The sequence below is a fragment of the Chelmon rostratus genome, chromosome 5 (genome assembly GCF_017976325.1).
Source record: "Chelmon rostratus isolate fCheRos1 chromosome 5, fCheRos1.pri, whole genome shotgun sequence".
Classification (NCBI taxonomy): domain Eukaryota; kingdom Metazoa; phylum Chordata; class Actinopteri; order Chaetodontiformes; family Chaetodontidae; genus Chelmon; species Chelmon rostratus.
The window spans coordinates 27678505-27692627 of record NC_055662.1 but is presented as its reverse complement, the minus strand read 5'-3'; the positions used below and the strand labels follow the sequence as shown (position 1 = coordinate 27692627).

Here is a 14123-nt window from a genome sequence, read left to right as displayed (position 1 = left end):
AATCAGGTGTCCATATGTACATTGACCGATGTTTCCTGCTGTTCATACTGGCCCTTAAAAGATCACTTCCTAACACGCTTCCAGTGAAGCAGGACAAAAATCTGCAGCTCCACATCAAACTATGAGCTTCAAATAAACATGGGAAGACATTTTTACACATAATAAAGACTGTGGATTTTGTCCCCTGTCCTGACACTGGAGGCACATTAGGAAGGGATCTCTTTGTGGGAATGATCCCACTGTTTCACCTATGAACACATAACGTTTTATTTAAGACAGAAAAATGATGAACTATCTGTCACACACACAGCAACTACAGTTTCTGTGATACTGTTGATTCTGTGATGTTTGGGCGGGTTAGGGTGGATTATAAGACTGTGAATGCCTAAAATGCATTGTGTCAGTACAGAGACCTGGACCTGAACAGCCCATCTTCAGACTGAACAACAGTTAGTCCTCCTGCTTCTCAGAGGGAAATTAAATATGAGCCTTTTTTATTCCTTTATAATAATTGATTGATTAGTTGTCATCACCATGGTCTGTTATAGCTGCTCCCATTACAGAACAAGTACATAAAACAGAAACAGGAAATAAGAAATCTCTTGGAGAATATGTAAAAATATGCTACGTATACTACAATAAAAAGAACAAATACTAAATATGAAACATGTAAATGTAAATATGTAAACTAATTGTATTAGACTACAATAAATAGCAACTGCCTATATAGAAATATATCTTGTGCAACATTCTACATTACGTAATAAGAATAATATAATGCTGGAATACTACTACTGCTAATACTAATACTACAATAATAACAATACTATCAATAATTATATATAACGTAATAATAGTTTATAGTGATATATAGTAGTATATAGTAATAATGATGATAATAGTAGATTAATGCAGTATAAATGATAACATTGCACAGACCAGTTGAATGGTTGCACATGTTGATGAGGTGAGTCATGTATGATGTAATTTTGTACATGAATGTGTTCAGGTGATGGAGGACAGGAGGAATACAAAGTATATACACTATACAAGAGCAAAAAAATGCGTTGTGCGCTACCAGCCGCCACAACAGCACCTTCGGAGAATGGCTCCTTCTCCGTGCAGCATTTAAAAATAAGCCTTCGCCAAATTAAGACATCGAAGTTCGAGTTTACAAGGTTTCCTTGAAGGCGCCGTCGTCGAACAGCTGCCGGGGCGTCTGCGCATGCTCGCCGTGAGATATGAATAAGAAGCAGAGAGAGATATCTGCGCTCAGAGCGTGAACACAAACATTAACGTCCGCGTGCAGCCGCTGACGGGACTCATCTGACGCGCTGAACGCACGCGGTGAGCCGTTCAGGTGTCTTCCTGCGCACGCTGCTTTGACTTTCTGTGTTGACACAAACTTCGTCATGTTGTCATCGATACTTTCGTCTCCTACAAAGCTTGTCACGTGCGAGGACAGTTTGTCATCAATGAAATGGGATTTACCGTGAAGCGTCGCGGGACCGCAGGTCTGTTTCAGCTGGAAAGTCGAGCCGCTCGGATACTTTAACGCGTTTTATTTTTGTTTTCCATGGAGTCTGTCGGGAAGTTTGAGTTCAGCAGGAAGGACCTGATTGGTCACGGTGCCTTCGCTGTTGTGTTCAAAGGCAGACATAAAGAGGTAACTTTTAAATGCGACAAAATCGCTGTTTTGCCTGCTCGTTATTTATTATGTTTATTATTAATCCTGCTTTTTAAAAACACTTTTCAAGAAGCGTGACTGGGAAGTTGCTGTAAAGTGTATCAACAAGAAAAACTTGGCCAAATCACAGTCTCTGCTGGGTAAAGAGATCAAAATATTAAAGGTAATGAGTCGACTTTTAATGTTTTCTATACAAATCTCCGTCTGTGTGCCTGTAACGAAGATGTTTTCTCTCCTCTTCCAGGAGCTCAAACATGAGAATATAGTCAGACTACTCGACTATCAGGTAAACACGGCTGTATCCACACACGCACACACGCGCACGCACACACAGCGCTGCAGACTCTGCTGCCACATGCTGCGAATGATGCAGCAACACTGAACGTCACGTGTTCATGTGGCGCAGATTTGGCTGCTGGATGTTGTAGTTTTTCATGAGGTGCAGCTGTAGTTTATAATCATTGCTCTTTCCTTGTTCTAAAAGAGTGAAAAGTGCGTGTGCGGCACATCTTTCTTAGAAAATCCTCAACATGAGTGTGATATTGATCCTGTGTGGTGCTTTACTCAGAAGATCTGCATGAGTGTGAGTTTTCCTCTTCTCACCTTACTGACACCTGCCAGGCAGCCAGACGGGGGCAGCTGATCTCTCTCTGTTTCGGACAGATGGCAGGGTGCAGCCGGCTAAACAATGGCTTATAAAACGCAGCAGACACATGCCAGCACGCAAGACTAACGACTTCAGATGTCACTCTGCAGGTCAGGCTGCAGGAGCCTTTTGTAGACGGCAATGTGTTAATTTCCCTGGCAGCGACTCTGTAGTATCTGTTGTACTGATACTACATCATCAAAGCCATGAGGTGTTATTTATACCCCGCTGCCTTTAACTTGGCCATATAAAAACAAAGAGGCGCTCCTTACATGCATACATACAGTAAAAGTCAGCTGGGACTGACGACCTATATTTCTCGCCCTTTCACCCTGCACCGTGTCACCTCACCGCTCAGAAGCAGGGCGCCACATTAAAGGAGGGGTCCTGGCTGATCCAGGGGACCCTGAGCTGGACAGAGGCCATGAGTTAGCTGATGTCAGGGGGTCCAGAATTTCTCAGGTGTCACTGTAAGCCGAAGCACAGCTGCTAAGACATTGATGGACTGTCGGCTTAAGTCATAAATCACCATTTCTTTATGTGAAATTACATGTATTAGCATTCATCGGTTAAATCTGGTGCTCTGCATTAGCGTGTTTCAGTAATTATCCCACTGATCATTTGCATTTCCTCTGGTTTTATTGACAGGAAATGGGAGGATGTGTGTATCTCGTCATGGAGGTAAGTCGTGTTGGACATGAACGCCGTGTTTTGGAAGCAGCTTCAGATCTAAGCTTCTGCTGAGACGTCTTTCTTGTGCTTTCAGTACTGCAACGGAGGCGACCTGGCAGAGTACCTCCACTGTGAGTCTGCAGCATCACACACGGCTTCATGTGGCTCAGGTGTCACTACTGTAAACTCCTCTGTGTCACCTGCAGTCAGAGCAAAGAAAACACAGTTTTTTACTCAGAAATATGTTTGGAGCAGCTCGCTGTGTCACCGCCTGCCCAGTTTGGCTGTAAAGAGGCTTGACTAAGCTTTTCCACTGTTTTGAAGGAATAATAGGATTTTGAGGAGAACAAGCAGAGAATTCAGGTTTAAGGTTCCAACAGGTCAGTGGGTAAATTATCACTAATGCTCCCGAGTGCTTAACCCAGATAAAATTAATCCTCTAGAATTGGTTTGTGAGGTTTTTCATACAGATGATGTAAAAAAAAAAAAAAAGCTTATATTTTTCATGTTGTTATGGTCGCCTTGTGATTGCACCTCATTTAAATTCTCACTTTGGCGTCACGCTGAAATTCTCCCCCCTCTCAAGTTTCAAACCCTGCCTCGAAATGACGATGACGCAGGCTGAGGCCGTGGATTTGATTTTTCTCTGGTTGCGTTCACCTCTCCAGTGTCCGTGTGTCTATTTAAATGCTGATGTGGAGCGTCGGTCTGATTCTGCCTCCCTGCCAGCGTCTCTTATTTTGTACACTTGCCCGTTCTGTGTCCCTGCCAAGCAGGCAAATCCAGCTACTTGCTGCACAACACTCAGTCACACTTGGCAAGGTTCACCACACAGCACCCACATGACCTCACCCATCTGTCACTCACTTATCCCCTGTCCTCCGGTGGAAAAACACTGCAGCTATAAATAGTGCATGTACTGAGAAGACTGTGGCGGGGGGGGGCTTGAAATTAATTTCCAAATGAAGCCTCGTCATAAACAAAATTCTTTTCCATGACGTACGACCCTACATGTTGAAGTTTCTGGTGAAAGAATTTGTGAATTTTTAAGAAAGGTCCAGGGATGAAGCTAATAAATCATTATTATCAATCTATTGATTGTTGTTGTCCATAAAATGTTAGAAAATAGTGAAAGTGATCTTTTTTCCCGGAGCTCAAGTTGACACATTTCACAAAATGAGTTTTGCCTCACCAACAGTTGAAAATCCATCCAAAAATATGCATTTTGTAATCATAGAAGATAAGATAAGATAAAACTTTAATAATTAATTAAATAATAATGAATCCCATGCTGGGAAATTAAATTGTTACAGACAGCAAACAATAAAAGAGAGACACAGAAAAATCAAGAGTCAATAGAAAAAGGATACAGCATAAAAAAATAAAAATTAGCTATATATGTTCTTTATATACAAGAATGTAAAAATACTGTTGCCTTCAGATAAACGGATAATAAGTAAAGTGTTATTATTGTTGCACAGTAGAAGAAAATATATAAAACACTGTAAAAAATATGTAATATTGCACAATATGTATGGATATGACTGTATGGACTAAGACTAAGACTAGAAAAGATGAGAATATTCACTTTTGAGGATCTGAAATCTGTAAATATTTGGCTTTTGCTCTTAAAAATTGACTTGACAGGTGCATGTTGTTAACCCAGTAAGATCTGAACACTAATAAGCTACAATGACATTTGATCTCTGTGCTGCTGTGTCTCATGTGTTTCATCCCTCTGACCCTCAGCTAAGGGCACGTTAAGTGAGGACACCATCCGCATATTCCTGCTGCAGATCGCTCAGGCCATGAAGGTCCTGCAGAGCAAAGGCATCCTGCACAGAGACCTGAAACCCCAGAACATCCTGCTGTGCCACCCAGAGGGGCGCAGGTCCAGTCCCGTCAATACCTGCGTTAAGATAGGTAACGACTCCGCCCAGCAGAGGAGCCGCATGTACCATACGTCGTCATCTGAGCCTCACCTTATTTCTCTCACCTGCAGCTGACTTTGGGTTTGCACGTCACCTCCAGACAAACACTATGGCCGCCACACTGTGTGGCTCGCCCATGTACATGGTGAGTATTACGGTGTCTTGCTCTGGTTTCCTGCGCCAGCGAGGTGTAATGTCACCGTGTCCCTAAGCTGTAAGCTGTTTGTCTGGACACAGGCTCCCGAGGTCATCATGTCCCAGCACTATGATGCCAAGGCCGATCTGTGGAGCATCGGGACTATCGTGTACCAGTGTCTGACCGGAAAGGCGCCGTTCCACGTGAGTGTCACTTCGAGCACACGCGCACACGCTGATCCAGAAACTGTAGCATCACTCCTCTCATGTGTTTTGGTTAATAGATTTAGCAATTCTCCAAACAAATGCCTGCTAAGGTCCCTTACATAACCAGAAATACACGTGAAACTGCTGTGCTTTAGTTCCTAGAAAGGGATGACTCAATATAGTCAACATGATGCATCTGTTTCACAACAGAGAAATAACATGACCCACAGCGCAGCCTTTAAAAATCACCCGCCTGCTGGGTGACGCTCCGCCTGATATCCAGTGTTGTTCGCTGGAAAGTGCTGGAACGGCCGAACGTGTTAGGAAAGAGGCTTGTTTACGGAGGGGGGCGTGCGGAAATGGCTGCGAGCCATTTCTCCGAAACCCATAGTAAATATTGCTCCATAGCACTGGACATTTCTTCCCGCTGCTCACGTGTTATTTGCAGATTCCTTCAGATGTCGTTGTGGTGGAGACACATGCTGACGTTTTGACCCAGTTTTTGTCTGGAAACCAGTTTTATCTCCACGTTTTAGCAGCTAAAAGAGAGGAAACATCCTGTTGTTTGACCTTTTATGCACCTTTTTTTAAATACTTCCTTGAAATTTTCCCTGAGAATGAGAGAGAGGATCAACCTCTGTGTCTGCCAGGCGGGTCAGCGAGTTCAGTTAAGTCCAAGGGTCACCGTGAGGTTAGCTGCTGCTGCTGCTGATGATGATGATGATGATGGTGATGATAATGGTGTTTACTCAGCTCATCGTAGTTTATCATTTATTCAAATGATGTTTGTAAGGATGCAGGTGCGTTTGTTTGCACATGTTCATGTGTGTATAAATAGTCATTTTCACGTGGAACTCATGTTTGCTTTGTGTGTGTGTGTGTGTGTGTGTGTGTGTGTGTGTGTGTGTGTGTGTGTGTGTGTGTGTGTGTGTTTGTAGGCCAGCACACCGCAGGAGCTCCGTCTGTTTTATGAAAGCAACAGGACCCTCTTACCCAGGTCAGTGCATCCCTGGACGACCCCATACAGTACATATATATATATATATATACTGTACACACACACAACACAGAGAGGAAGATGAGAGGATGAGGGTGTAAACAGGATTACAGGAGATCTGTCTTCTCAGTTTGCTGATGAATGACTGCTTCAGGTTTGTGTTGTGAATGATGTGCTCCGTGCACATGGACAGTTTATGAAACACATGCCACGGACACAAGTGCACACATATATAATTACACCGCAATAAATCCCTCCGCCACTAAAAATAGTCCTAATGTGGAAGAAACGGATACAGACGCCTGATGGGGCTGTTCATCCAGAACCTTCTCCATCAGCTGCGCCCACACAGCGGATATGAAGTCTAACAGATGTGTAATGCTCAATCCAGTGTCCTGCTTATGGTATATTTCTCTGTATGTGTTGTTGTCTGTGTGTAATGTGAAACTCTGCCTCGATATCAGTTGACACACGCGATTAGTCCTCTCAGCTATTTAAAGGCATTTTCACCACTGAAGCTCTCGTGTTCAGGAGTTGGACCTGGAAAGCGTTCAGAGGGATTTATGGGCTGTTTTCCTCTGTTTTCATGGTGCACTTTGCCAGCCTGCGTGTGGCTCATGGCCATGCTTATCTGTCACAGAGATAAGGCTGGGTGATAAGACAGACCCGGTGTGTGTGTGCGTGTGTGTGTGTGACGAGGCATGGTTTGTTGTTTTCTTGTTGTTCTATATATAACCTGCTCCGAGCTGCCAGCTAGTGGCCTGCACGGCTATCATTTTCCACATGGCCCACATAGCTCCACACAGACATAAACACACACACACACTCACACACAGTCTGCACTGACTGAGTGTCGTGATGCCCTGAGGTTTTGCACTGAAGCCATAAATTAGATTATAAATACATATGTTTTACAGCTCACTCTGAGCTTCATGTTATTTGCTTTAACACCACATATATCAGCGGCAAAATGCAAACTCACTGAGGCAGCTCGCTCCAAACATTAGCACGTTCCTTCAACGTACGACACACTGTATAAAGCTGCCTGCAGAGACTAACCCACTCACTGGTTCTCCTCTCTTCCTGGATTGTTCTTATTTGTTCATCAGCATTTAGTTTTTTCCATCATTTATGTTGGAAGTGTTCTGGCAAATCAAAATAGTTCATCAAAATGAGAAACCTGTGTATTTTCTCAGCATCCCGAAGGAGACTTCTCATAACCTGAGACAGCTGCTGCTGGCGCTGCTGCAGAGAAACCACAAAGACCGGATCAGCTTTGGTGAGACTCCGCCTTTTAACGCTCAGATCCCCCCCTTTCAGAAATCCATTCCATCAACCTCTTACATCTGAATCTCTCCATCCACAGATGAGTTTTTCCACCATCCTTTCTTGGAGACGAGCTCCTCCACGAAGAAATGTACGTCCTGCGTCTTGCTCGTCTCAGTGCAGCTCAGAGCCAGTAAAGGTGCTGCAGCCGGGGCGCTAACACAAGCACGTTTGTTTTTGACAGGCTCTCCAGCTCCCGCGCTCTCCTACCCCAGTTCAGGCTCAGCCAGTTCCTCTAGCAGCTCCTCCACGTCCCACCTGGCCTCCCCTCAAGTGTGTACACCTTTATTTTCTGAAGATGTGAAGTGTCTTTTCTTCTGTTCTTTAGTTTTCCTGTAATTTATCACAGTCCTTTACGTTACACTCTGTTAGCATTCCGATGGAGAGATGCACCGACTTCAGCCCAAAGCTCGTTTTTCCCCGACGCTGAAGGAAATAGCCAATCAAGACAGCAGGAACACCTCGTCGTACACCGAGGAATATGTCATGGTGCCGGCCCAGTTTCCCAGTAAGACCTCTTAACCTCACTCTATGGATTTTTTTTTTTCCCTCACATCAGCACAAAGAATCTCAATATTTCTGTTTTACTGCTTTGCAGGTGGGTACACGTGTGAGGTGGAAGCTGCGTCACCCATTGAGAGTTGCCTGATATACAGCGGGTGAGCATCCACAGTTTCTCTTCAGTTTATCGGCATCAGGTGTGAAAGTCTGCCTGCCATAGTGGGAAATAGCTCTTTAAATATCATTATTACAAAAAGATCTTTGAAAAATATCACCATCCCACACGGAAGCTTCCAAACATCCATCGGCAAAACAGTTTTGTGTGAAGATGCGAAATTAGTGTTAGTACATGTTGATTTATGCAGACAGAGCTAACAGATATGTTCATTTAGGTGCTCACTCCTGGCTGAAAGAAGCCCCGGAGCTGCAGGAAAGACACCTCCACCCTCTCCCCTGCTGCACCCTCCCTCCAAGCCTGTTGGGTAAGTGAACGTCTGGCCGGTTTAGATTCTGTTGGGCTGAAGGTAATAGTAAATAATAATGATAATAAACTTTATTTGTAGAGCACCTTTCATACAGGAATTGCAGCTGTGTGAAAGTGCTTCTCATAGAAAAGACAGAATGGTCATAATTTTACGTAGAATATAAGAAATGATGTTTGTAGACATGCGCATTCTGCTGCTGTTTTTAACTGATTTATAAAATCATCAGTCTCTCCTAACAGCACCTTCCTGTGCGTCCCCTCCCTTTGCTTCCTCTTCCGTCCATGCAGCAAGCCCGTTGAATGTGTCGCTCGTAACTGCAGCCAAACGGTGCCCATCCCTGTCCCGACTCAGATCCAGAACTACCAGCGTATGGAGCAGAACCTGCAGCCGGTTGGCGTGCACGGCTCCACCAGGCATGTGCAGCCACTCCGCCGCCTTACCTCTGCGCCCCCTTCGCCTCGGGGTCTTCTTCTTGTCCTTCATCTGACTCTGTCTCGTGTCGTTCAGGGTCACGCTCTGCTGTGCTGGCAGCAGCAGAGAAAGCTCCCCGCAGTGTGGAGGCTGCAGAGCTCCAGCTGCAGGAGTCCTCCACAACTTTCCAAGGCTGGCAACCGGAGGAGCCCGCCCGCAGCAGCACTCCCCTCGAGGTAGGCATGTTGTTTGGCTTTTGTTTTCCCACAGAGGGAGTGTTTGTTAGCAGATCTCTCTCTGTCACACTCCTACAGCTTAAAGGGGAATTTGTCGGTGCAGTGTCTCTTGTTGCTGGCCACCAGGGCCATTTGGGTGTTAACACAAGTTCCACCAGCTGAAATATGTCGTGTTCGGTGCATTCCCGGAGTTGTTTTGTGGTGAAGTGCTGCTGTTTGATTTGCTCTGTACCCACTTTCACTCTGACTCATCGACTTTTATTATGACAACACCCGGGGAACAGGCCTGAGCTTGTTGCATTCAGTGTTAGTCATCCTGTTTTGAGTAAAAGAGGAAAAGTGCTCCAGTGAGCATCGATGACTTACTGACCAGAGCTAACTGACTGTTTCTGCTGATGGTTTGATCTTCACGAAACTCTGCACTCCAGTCGGAACGACCCCCAAGACCTCAGAGCAGACTCTGCCGTTCAGCACGAGAACTGGACTTCTCACCGGCTCTCCTGCCACGCACAACACCTCCAGCCCCAAGGTCAGCTTCTAAAACCTCCATGATACAGATCCAGACATCAATATTTAGTCATCTGCACGACATCGTGTCAGTCGGTCTTTGACATTTTTGTTTTACGATCTCTTCTAAACAGCAAAAGTGATTAATAACTGCAAGCAGCTCACAAACTAGAATCAGATTGTTCTGAAATCAAACATTATCGAACTGTACAGTTTACATGTTGCGATTAAATTCGTTTTCAGAACTTAAATTTCTGTTTCAACAGCAGGTTCAATCAAGAATGCCAAACCGAACCAGGACAGTTCTGGACCTGCAGTCACTTGACCCGTCTCCTGCTTCCCACACTAACGTCAGCAGGAAATCGGCCAATAAAAAGGGCCCTTTTAAAAGGTCAGAACAGTATGAGACTAATATATTAATATTACTATGACACATAAGGTCTTGCAAAATCAAATAAGGGAGGAATGAAATGTGATTTTTTTTATGTGTTTGTGTCAGAAATCCACATTGAATTAAGATTATGTCATTCTTGAAAACCTGGCACCGTGAGGCATCAAAGATGTGTCATCTGGATAAATTATTAAACACTCTCATGGTGTCTGTGGCTGTATCGAATGTCAAGGTCACTGAGCACAGGCAGGCTGTCTGACATGCTCCTGAAGGCGGCCTTTGGAGCTCACCTTTTTGAAGAGGGGAGCGACGACAGCCTCACCTGGGAGAAGAGCATGGATATAACAGGTACCAGTGCAAAGCTTGTTCAGCAGTCTGTAAGAGCATGTCGCTGCTGCTGCTGTGGGAGATCAGAGGAGCTGGGTGCATATTTCAAAGCCAAATAAAAGCAGGTTGCTACTTGTGAAAAGACATCACCATAAAGTCAAGCAAAGGGAAAGCGTTATGTAATAAAAGAATCCGTGCTTATTGTGAAATAAACACACACACACACACACACATCATTGTGGAGGAAAAGTGAGGTATCACTGTGTGTTTGCAACATGCAGAAGTTTCCAAACACCCTGTTTGAGGTATCTGCTGCAGTGACCGAGGCCGCGTCTCTTACTGGGCTGCAGTTCAGCTGGCCTACATTTTCCGAGGACCTCTTGACTCTTCTTCTTCACTCCTACAGCTCCACCTGCTGGTGGTCCTCGAGGCTTTCAGTACTCAGACAGCCCTCCTCCTGCAGTCTTCACGTTGGGTTCTCCATCCAAAGGAGACACTCCTCAGGTGTTCTCAGGTAGGTCTTCTAACTACCCTGATTACTGGTCTACATTACATTTTTAGCCTTTTTTTTTAGCTTCAATTGGTTTGTGAGACGTCCCTTGATAAAGCACATTTATGAGTGACCCAGTGAGGCTGTATTTTTATTATATACCGCTTTCTCCACTTCAGTTCATTTAGATCACTTGTACAAAGTAAGCAGTATTTCTCCACATTAAAAAACTGAAGCAAAACACAAGTACTGAGAGCCCCTTTTAGATTTTAATTTAAGTTTGAGGTAAACTGAACATTGGACAGGTAAAAGAACAGCTGTAAGTCTAACCATTATATCTAACATTAACCATCATGAGAGACACCTGGTGGTTGTATATCAGCTGTTCTGGGCTCAGCTGTATTTGTCTTTGTCTTAAACACAGGCTCCCCCAGCTACATTAACTCAGCCTGGCTATTCAACAGTCGCCCTCTCCAGGGAGGAAGCCGGAGAAACAGTGAGACTGAAGCCATGGACGCTACTCCGCACTGCAGCCTGGTCTTTCACCCTCCAGAGCTCCCTGAAGACACACTGATGGAGGTACGGACACATTCTGTGATGATGCTGTGAGGTGAATCTTTTAAGGTTTTTTTGAGGGTACATAGATAAAACAGACAAATTGAGATTCCACATGAACAGTTTCCGTGTTTTGTCTTTTCTTTTCACAGCAGGCTCATACAGACGCTCTGAGTGACCTGCGTTTCACCTTGGCTTTTGTCCACTGTGTCATGGAACTGGCTTCCTCTAAGGACCCAGGTCTGGGTGCCATCAGCAGTCCTGATGTTTCCTTTCTAGAGCAGAGCTTGGTGACAGATCAGATCAGCCTTCTGAGTAAAGAGTGGAGGTGAGAGGCATGAAGCTTTTCATATTTTCTCGACATGTCCTTCAGCTCCCCTCCTTCACAGATCTTTTGTTTCTTGTGTGCATATTGCAGCTATGCAGAGCAGTTAGTGTTGTACATGAAGGCTGAAGAGTTTCTGTCGTCGGCCCTGCACACTGCGAAAGAGAACATCAAACAAGGCCAACTCCTTCCCTCTGCTACAGTCAAACAAGGTGAGGCCAGTGAGCTCTGGTTTAGAGTATCTACTATTCAGTTTTTGTTGATTTATTTAAGGTGTCGGTTAATTATTTGCAGTTTGTCGCCCTGTAGGAGGAACAGGGGCTTTTGGGTGTTATCGTCTAAAAACTGAATGTCCCTACGTACTGTGTTTCCTCTGTGCAGTGATCAGGAAGCTGAACGAATTGTACAAGAACTGTGTCACATACTGCCGCTCACTCAACCATCGGCTGCAGACCTTCTTGCTTGACAAACAGAAGCTTATGGATCGCTTCAATGGACTCACAGCAGAGAAGCTCATCTACAGCCACACCGTGCACATGGTGAGCTCACCTCACAGCAGGAGACGTTCGCATTCGCTCCAAATCAGACGCTTTCCAGGATGCATCTCTGGCTGAGCCTTAATGCGTGTGTTCTTAATGCATTCAGGTCCAGTCTGCTGCTTTGGATGAGATGTTCCACTATGGCACGCCATCAGTCCAGCGCTACCACAAAGCCCTTTTGCTGATGGAGGGTCTGTCACGAATCATCACGGAGCAAAAGGACATTGACAGCATAGATAAATGTACGTGGCAGCACACACAAACCACATGATAGTACTTTTTAAACACATAGGAATGGAGTCCCTGTGTGATATTGTCCAGGTCTTGACTGGATTTTATTCTAACCTGGATTTTTTCTTCCCTCTGTTGTTCGCAGGTAAGCAGTGTATTGAGCGACGCCTCTCTGCTCTGCAGACTTAACAGTATCTGTGAGTGCTACAGCTGCGTCCACAACAACTGCATTATCTCACCTCATCCATCTCCCCTCAGTGCAGATGGATCCTCCTAGACTGTCAGCACACACAAGCACTTTGATCTGTCTTAAGGGAAATGACCACTGGAGCATCCGCTCTTATCCCACCAGCCAGTCTGTGACCTTTACGTAAATGCACAGAAAAGACGGGAAGTCCTGTTTTTGGACGAGTTCTTGAAGACAGATTGTGTTATGATTGTTTGAATACTTCAATCAGGTAAATTATTCTTGGTATTTGTTTTGTTACAGACTGTACATGTTAGTGTGTTGTGTTGTGTTTTGCACATAGAATAATGGGATTAAACAATGACTGATGGTAAAATGTGTTGTACTTGAAACAAAGTTGTTGTCTGTATTTGAAGGGTTTGTATTATGTCTTCAGTAAAAGTTCACCAGCCAACAGGAGTCAGAATATTTTGGATGACCAAATATTGCAAATGTGTAGCGTTGATAGTAAAACTGTGTCTGCTTTTTTGTACATTTTTCACCACAGTAGTTTGGATGTTAAAGCGAATGTACGTTTTGACCTCGTACAGAATTAATTGTTTTACATAGGCTTTAATTATAGACTGTAATAAGTATATTTTGACATTTGAATGAGAGTGTAGTTTTACACTGATCCAAGGACTCCCTCCCTCAAATGGTGATGCACTCAGACATGAGTTCCTTTAAGAGACATGATCTGCATGCCACATCGCTCATTCATCTGCTGTTTGTGTGTATGTGTGCACATTAGTTTTATGATTGTGCTAATTTGTGAATGAATTTGTACATCATTTTTGCCTGATACTGACACAAGTTTATCACAATTACATTTTTAAATTGTGTGTAAAATTTAGTGTTAAGATACAGGTTTGTTAGAATTTATCAAATTGCCTTTTGTACTTATTTTATGACTGCCAGTCTAATTTGCCAAAGTGAGTTGTTAAACACTGTATGATGAAAATAAATATTTATTGTCGAAACCTGGGATTCTCTTCGAGTCATTGTTTTAGTCATGCTAAATCATGTAAAAAATGTTTAATTTGCCACCTCTGACTTAAATTACAATTTTGCCTATTTTTGTCGTGATGATTTGACATTCTCTTGAACTCCAACCTTCAAATAATATATTTCTAAAAACTAAACTAATCAAAAGAAATAGGTTTTCTGAGTGAAGCTAATACTGCCTTGCTAACATTCACAGCATCTTAGCAACGTCATCGCTCCATGGTATTACACTTCCTGGAGATTGAACGACATCCGGGTTACACAAAAGGTTGCTGCAGTCGCCATGTTGCTGA

At 44.0% G+C, this 14123-nt stretch overlaps 1 protein-coding gene across 2 annotated transcripts; it reads left to right on the top strand.

The window, feature by feature from the left end:
• Positions 1 to 1295: 1295 nt before the first annotated feature.
• ulk1a (unc-51 like autophagy activating kinase 1a) lies at positions 1296 to 13784 on the top strand. 2 transcript variants are annotated; one of them, XM_041936783.1, is made up of 27 exons: positions 1296 to 1666; positions 1758 to 1850; positions 1932 to 1973; positions 2982 to 3014; positions 3100 to 3136; positions 4755 to 4928; positions 5008 to 5081; positions 5174 to 5275; positions 6217 to 6275; positions 7472 to 7554; positions 7642 to 7692; positions 7786 to 7874; positions 7974 to 8109; positions 8200 to 8260; positions 8495 to 8584; positions 8875 to 9000; positions 9095 to 9234; positions 9663 to 9763; positions 10011 to 10132; positions 10365 to 10480; positions 10866 to 10973; positions 11374 to 11528; positions 11657 to 11832; positions 11923 to 12041; positions 12211 to 12368; positions 12475 to 12610; positions 12745 to 13784. In XM_041936783.1, the coding sequence occupies exons 1-27, from the start codon at positions 1577 to 1579 to the stop codon at positions 12786 to 12788; spliced, it is 2715 nt and encodes a 904-aa protein (XP_041792717.1). In that variant the 5' UTR covers positions 1296 to 1576; the 3' UTR covers positions 12789 to 13784. The 2 variants fall into 2 exon arrangements, with proteins under 2 accessions (XP_041792717.1, XP_041792716.1); XM_041936782.1 differs by having other exon boundaries at positions 10008 to 10132.
• The last annotated feature ends 339 nt before the right edge of the window (positions 13785 to 14123 follow it).

Coding starts and splice junctions, on each gene's coding strand:
- ulk1a (XM_041936782.1), top strand. CDS start 1,577: ATGGAGTCTGTCGGGAAGTTTGAGTTCAGCAGGAAGGACCTGATTGGT. Junction 1,851..1,931: donor AAGAGATCAAAATATTAAAG/GTAATGAGTCGA, acceptor CTCCTCTTCCAG/GAGCTCAAACATGAGAATAT. Junction 1,974..2,981: donor TCAGACTACTCGACTATCAG/GTAAACACGGCT, acceptor TTTTATTGACAG/GAAATGGGAGGATGTGTGTA.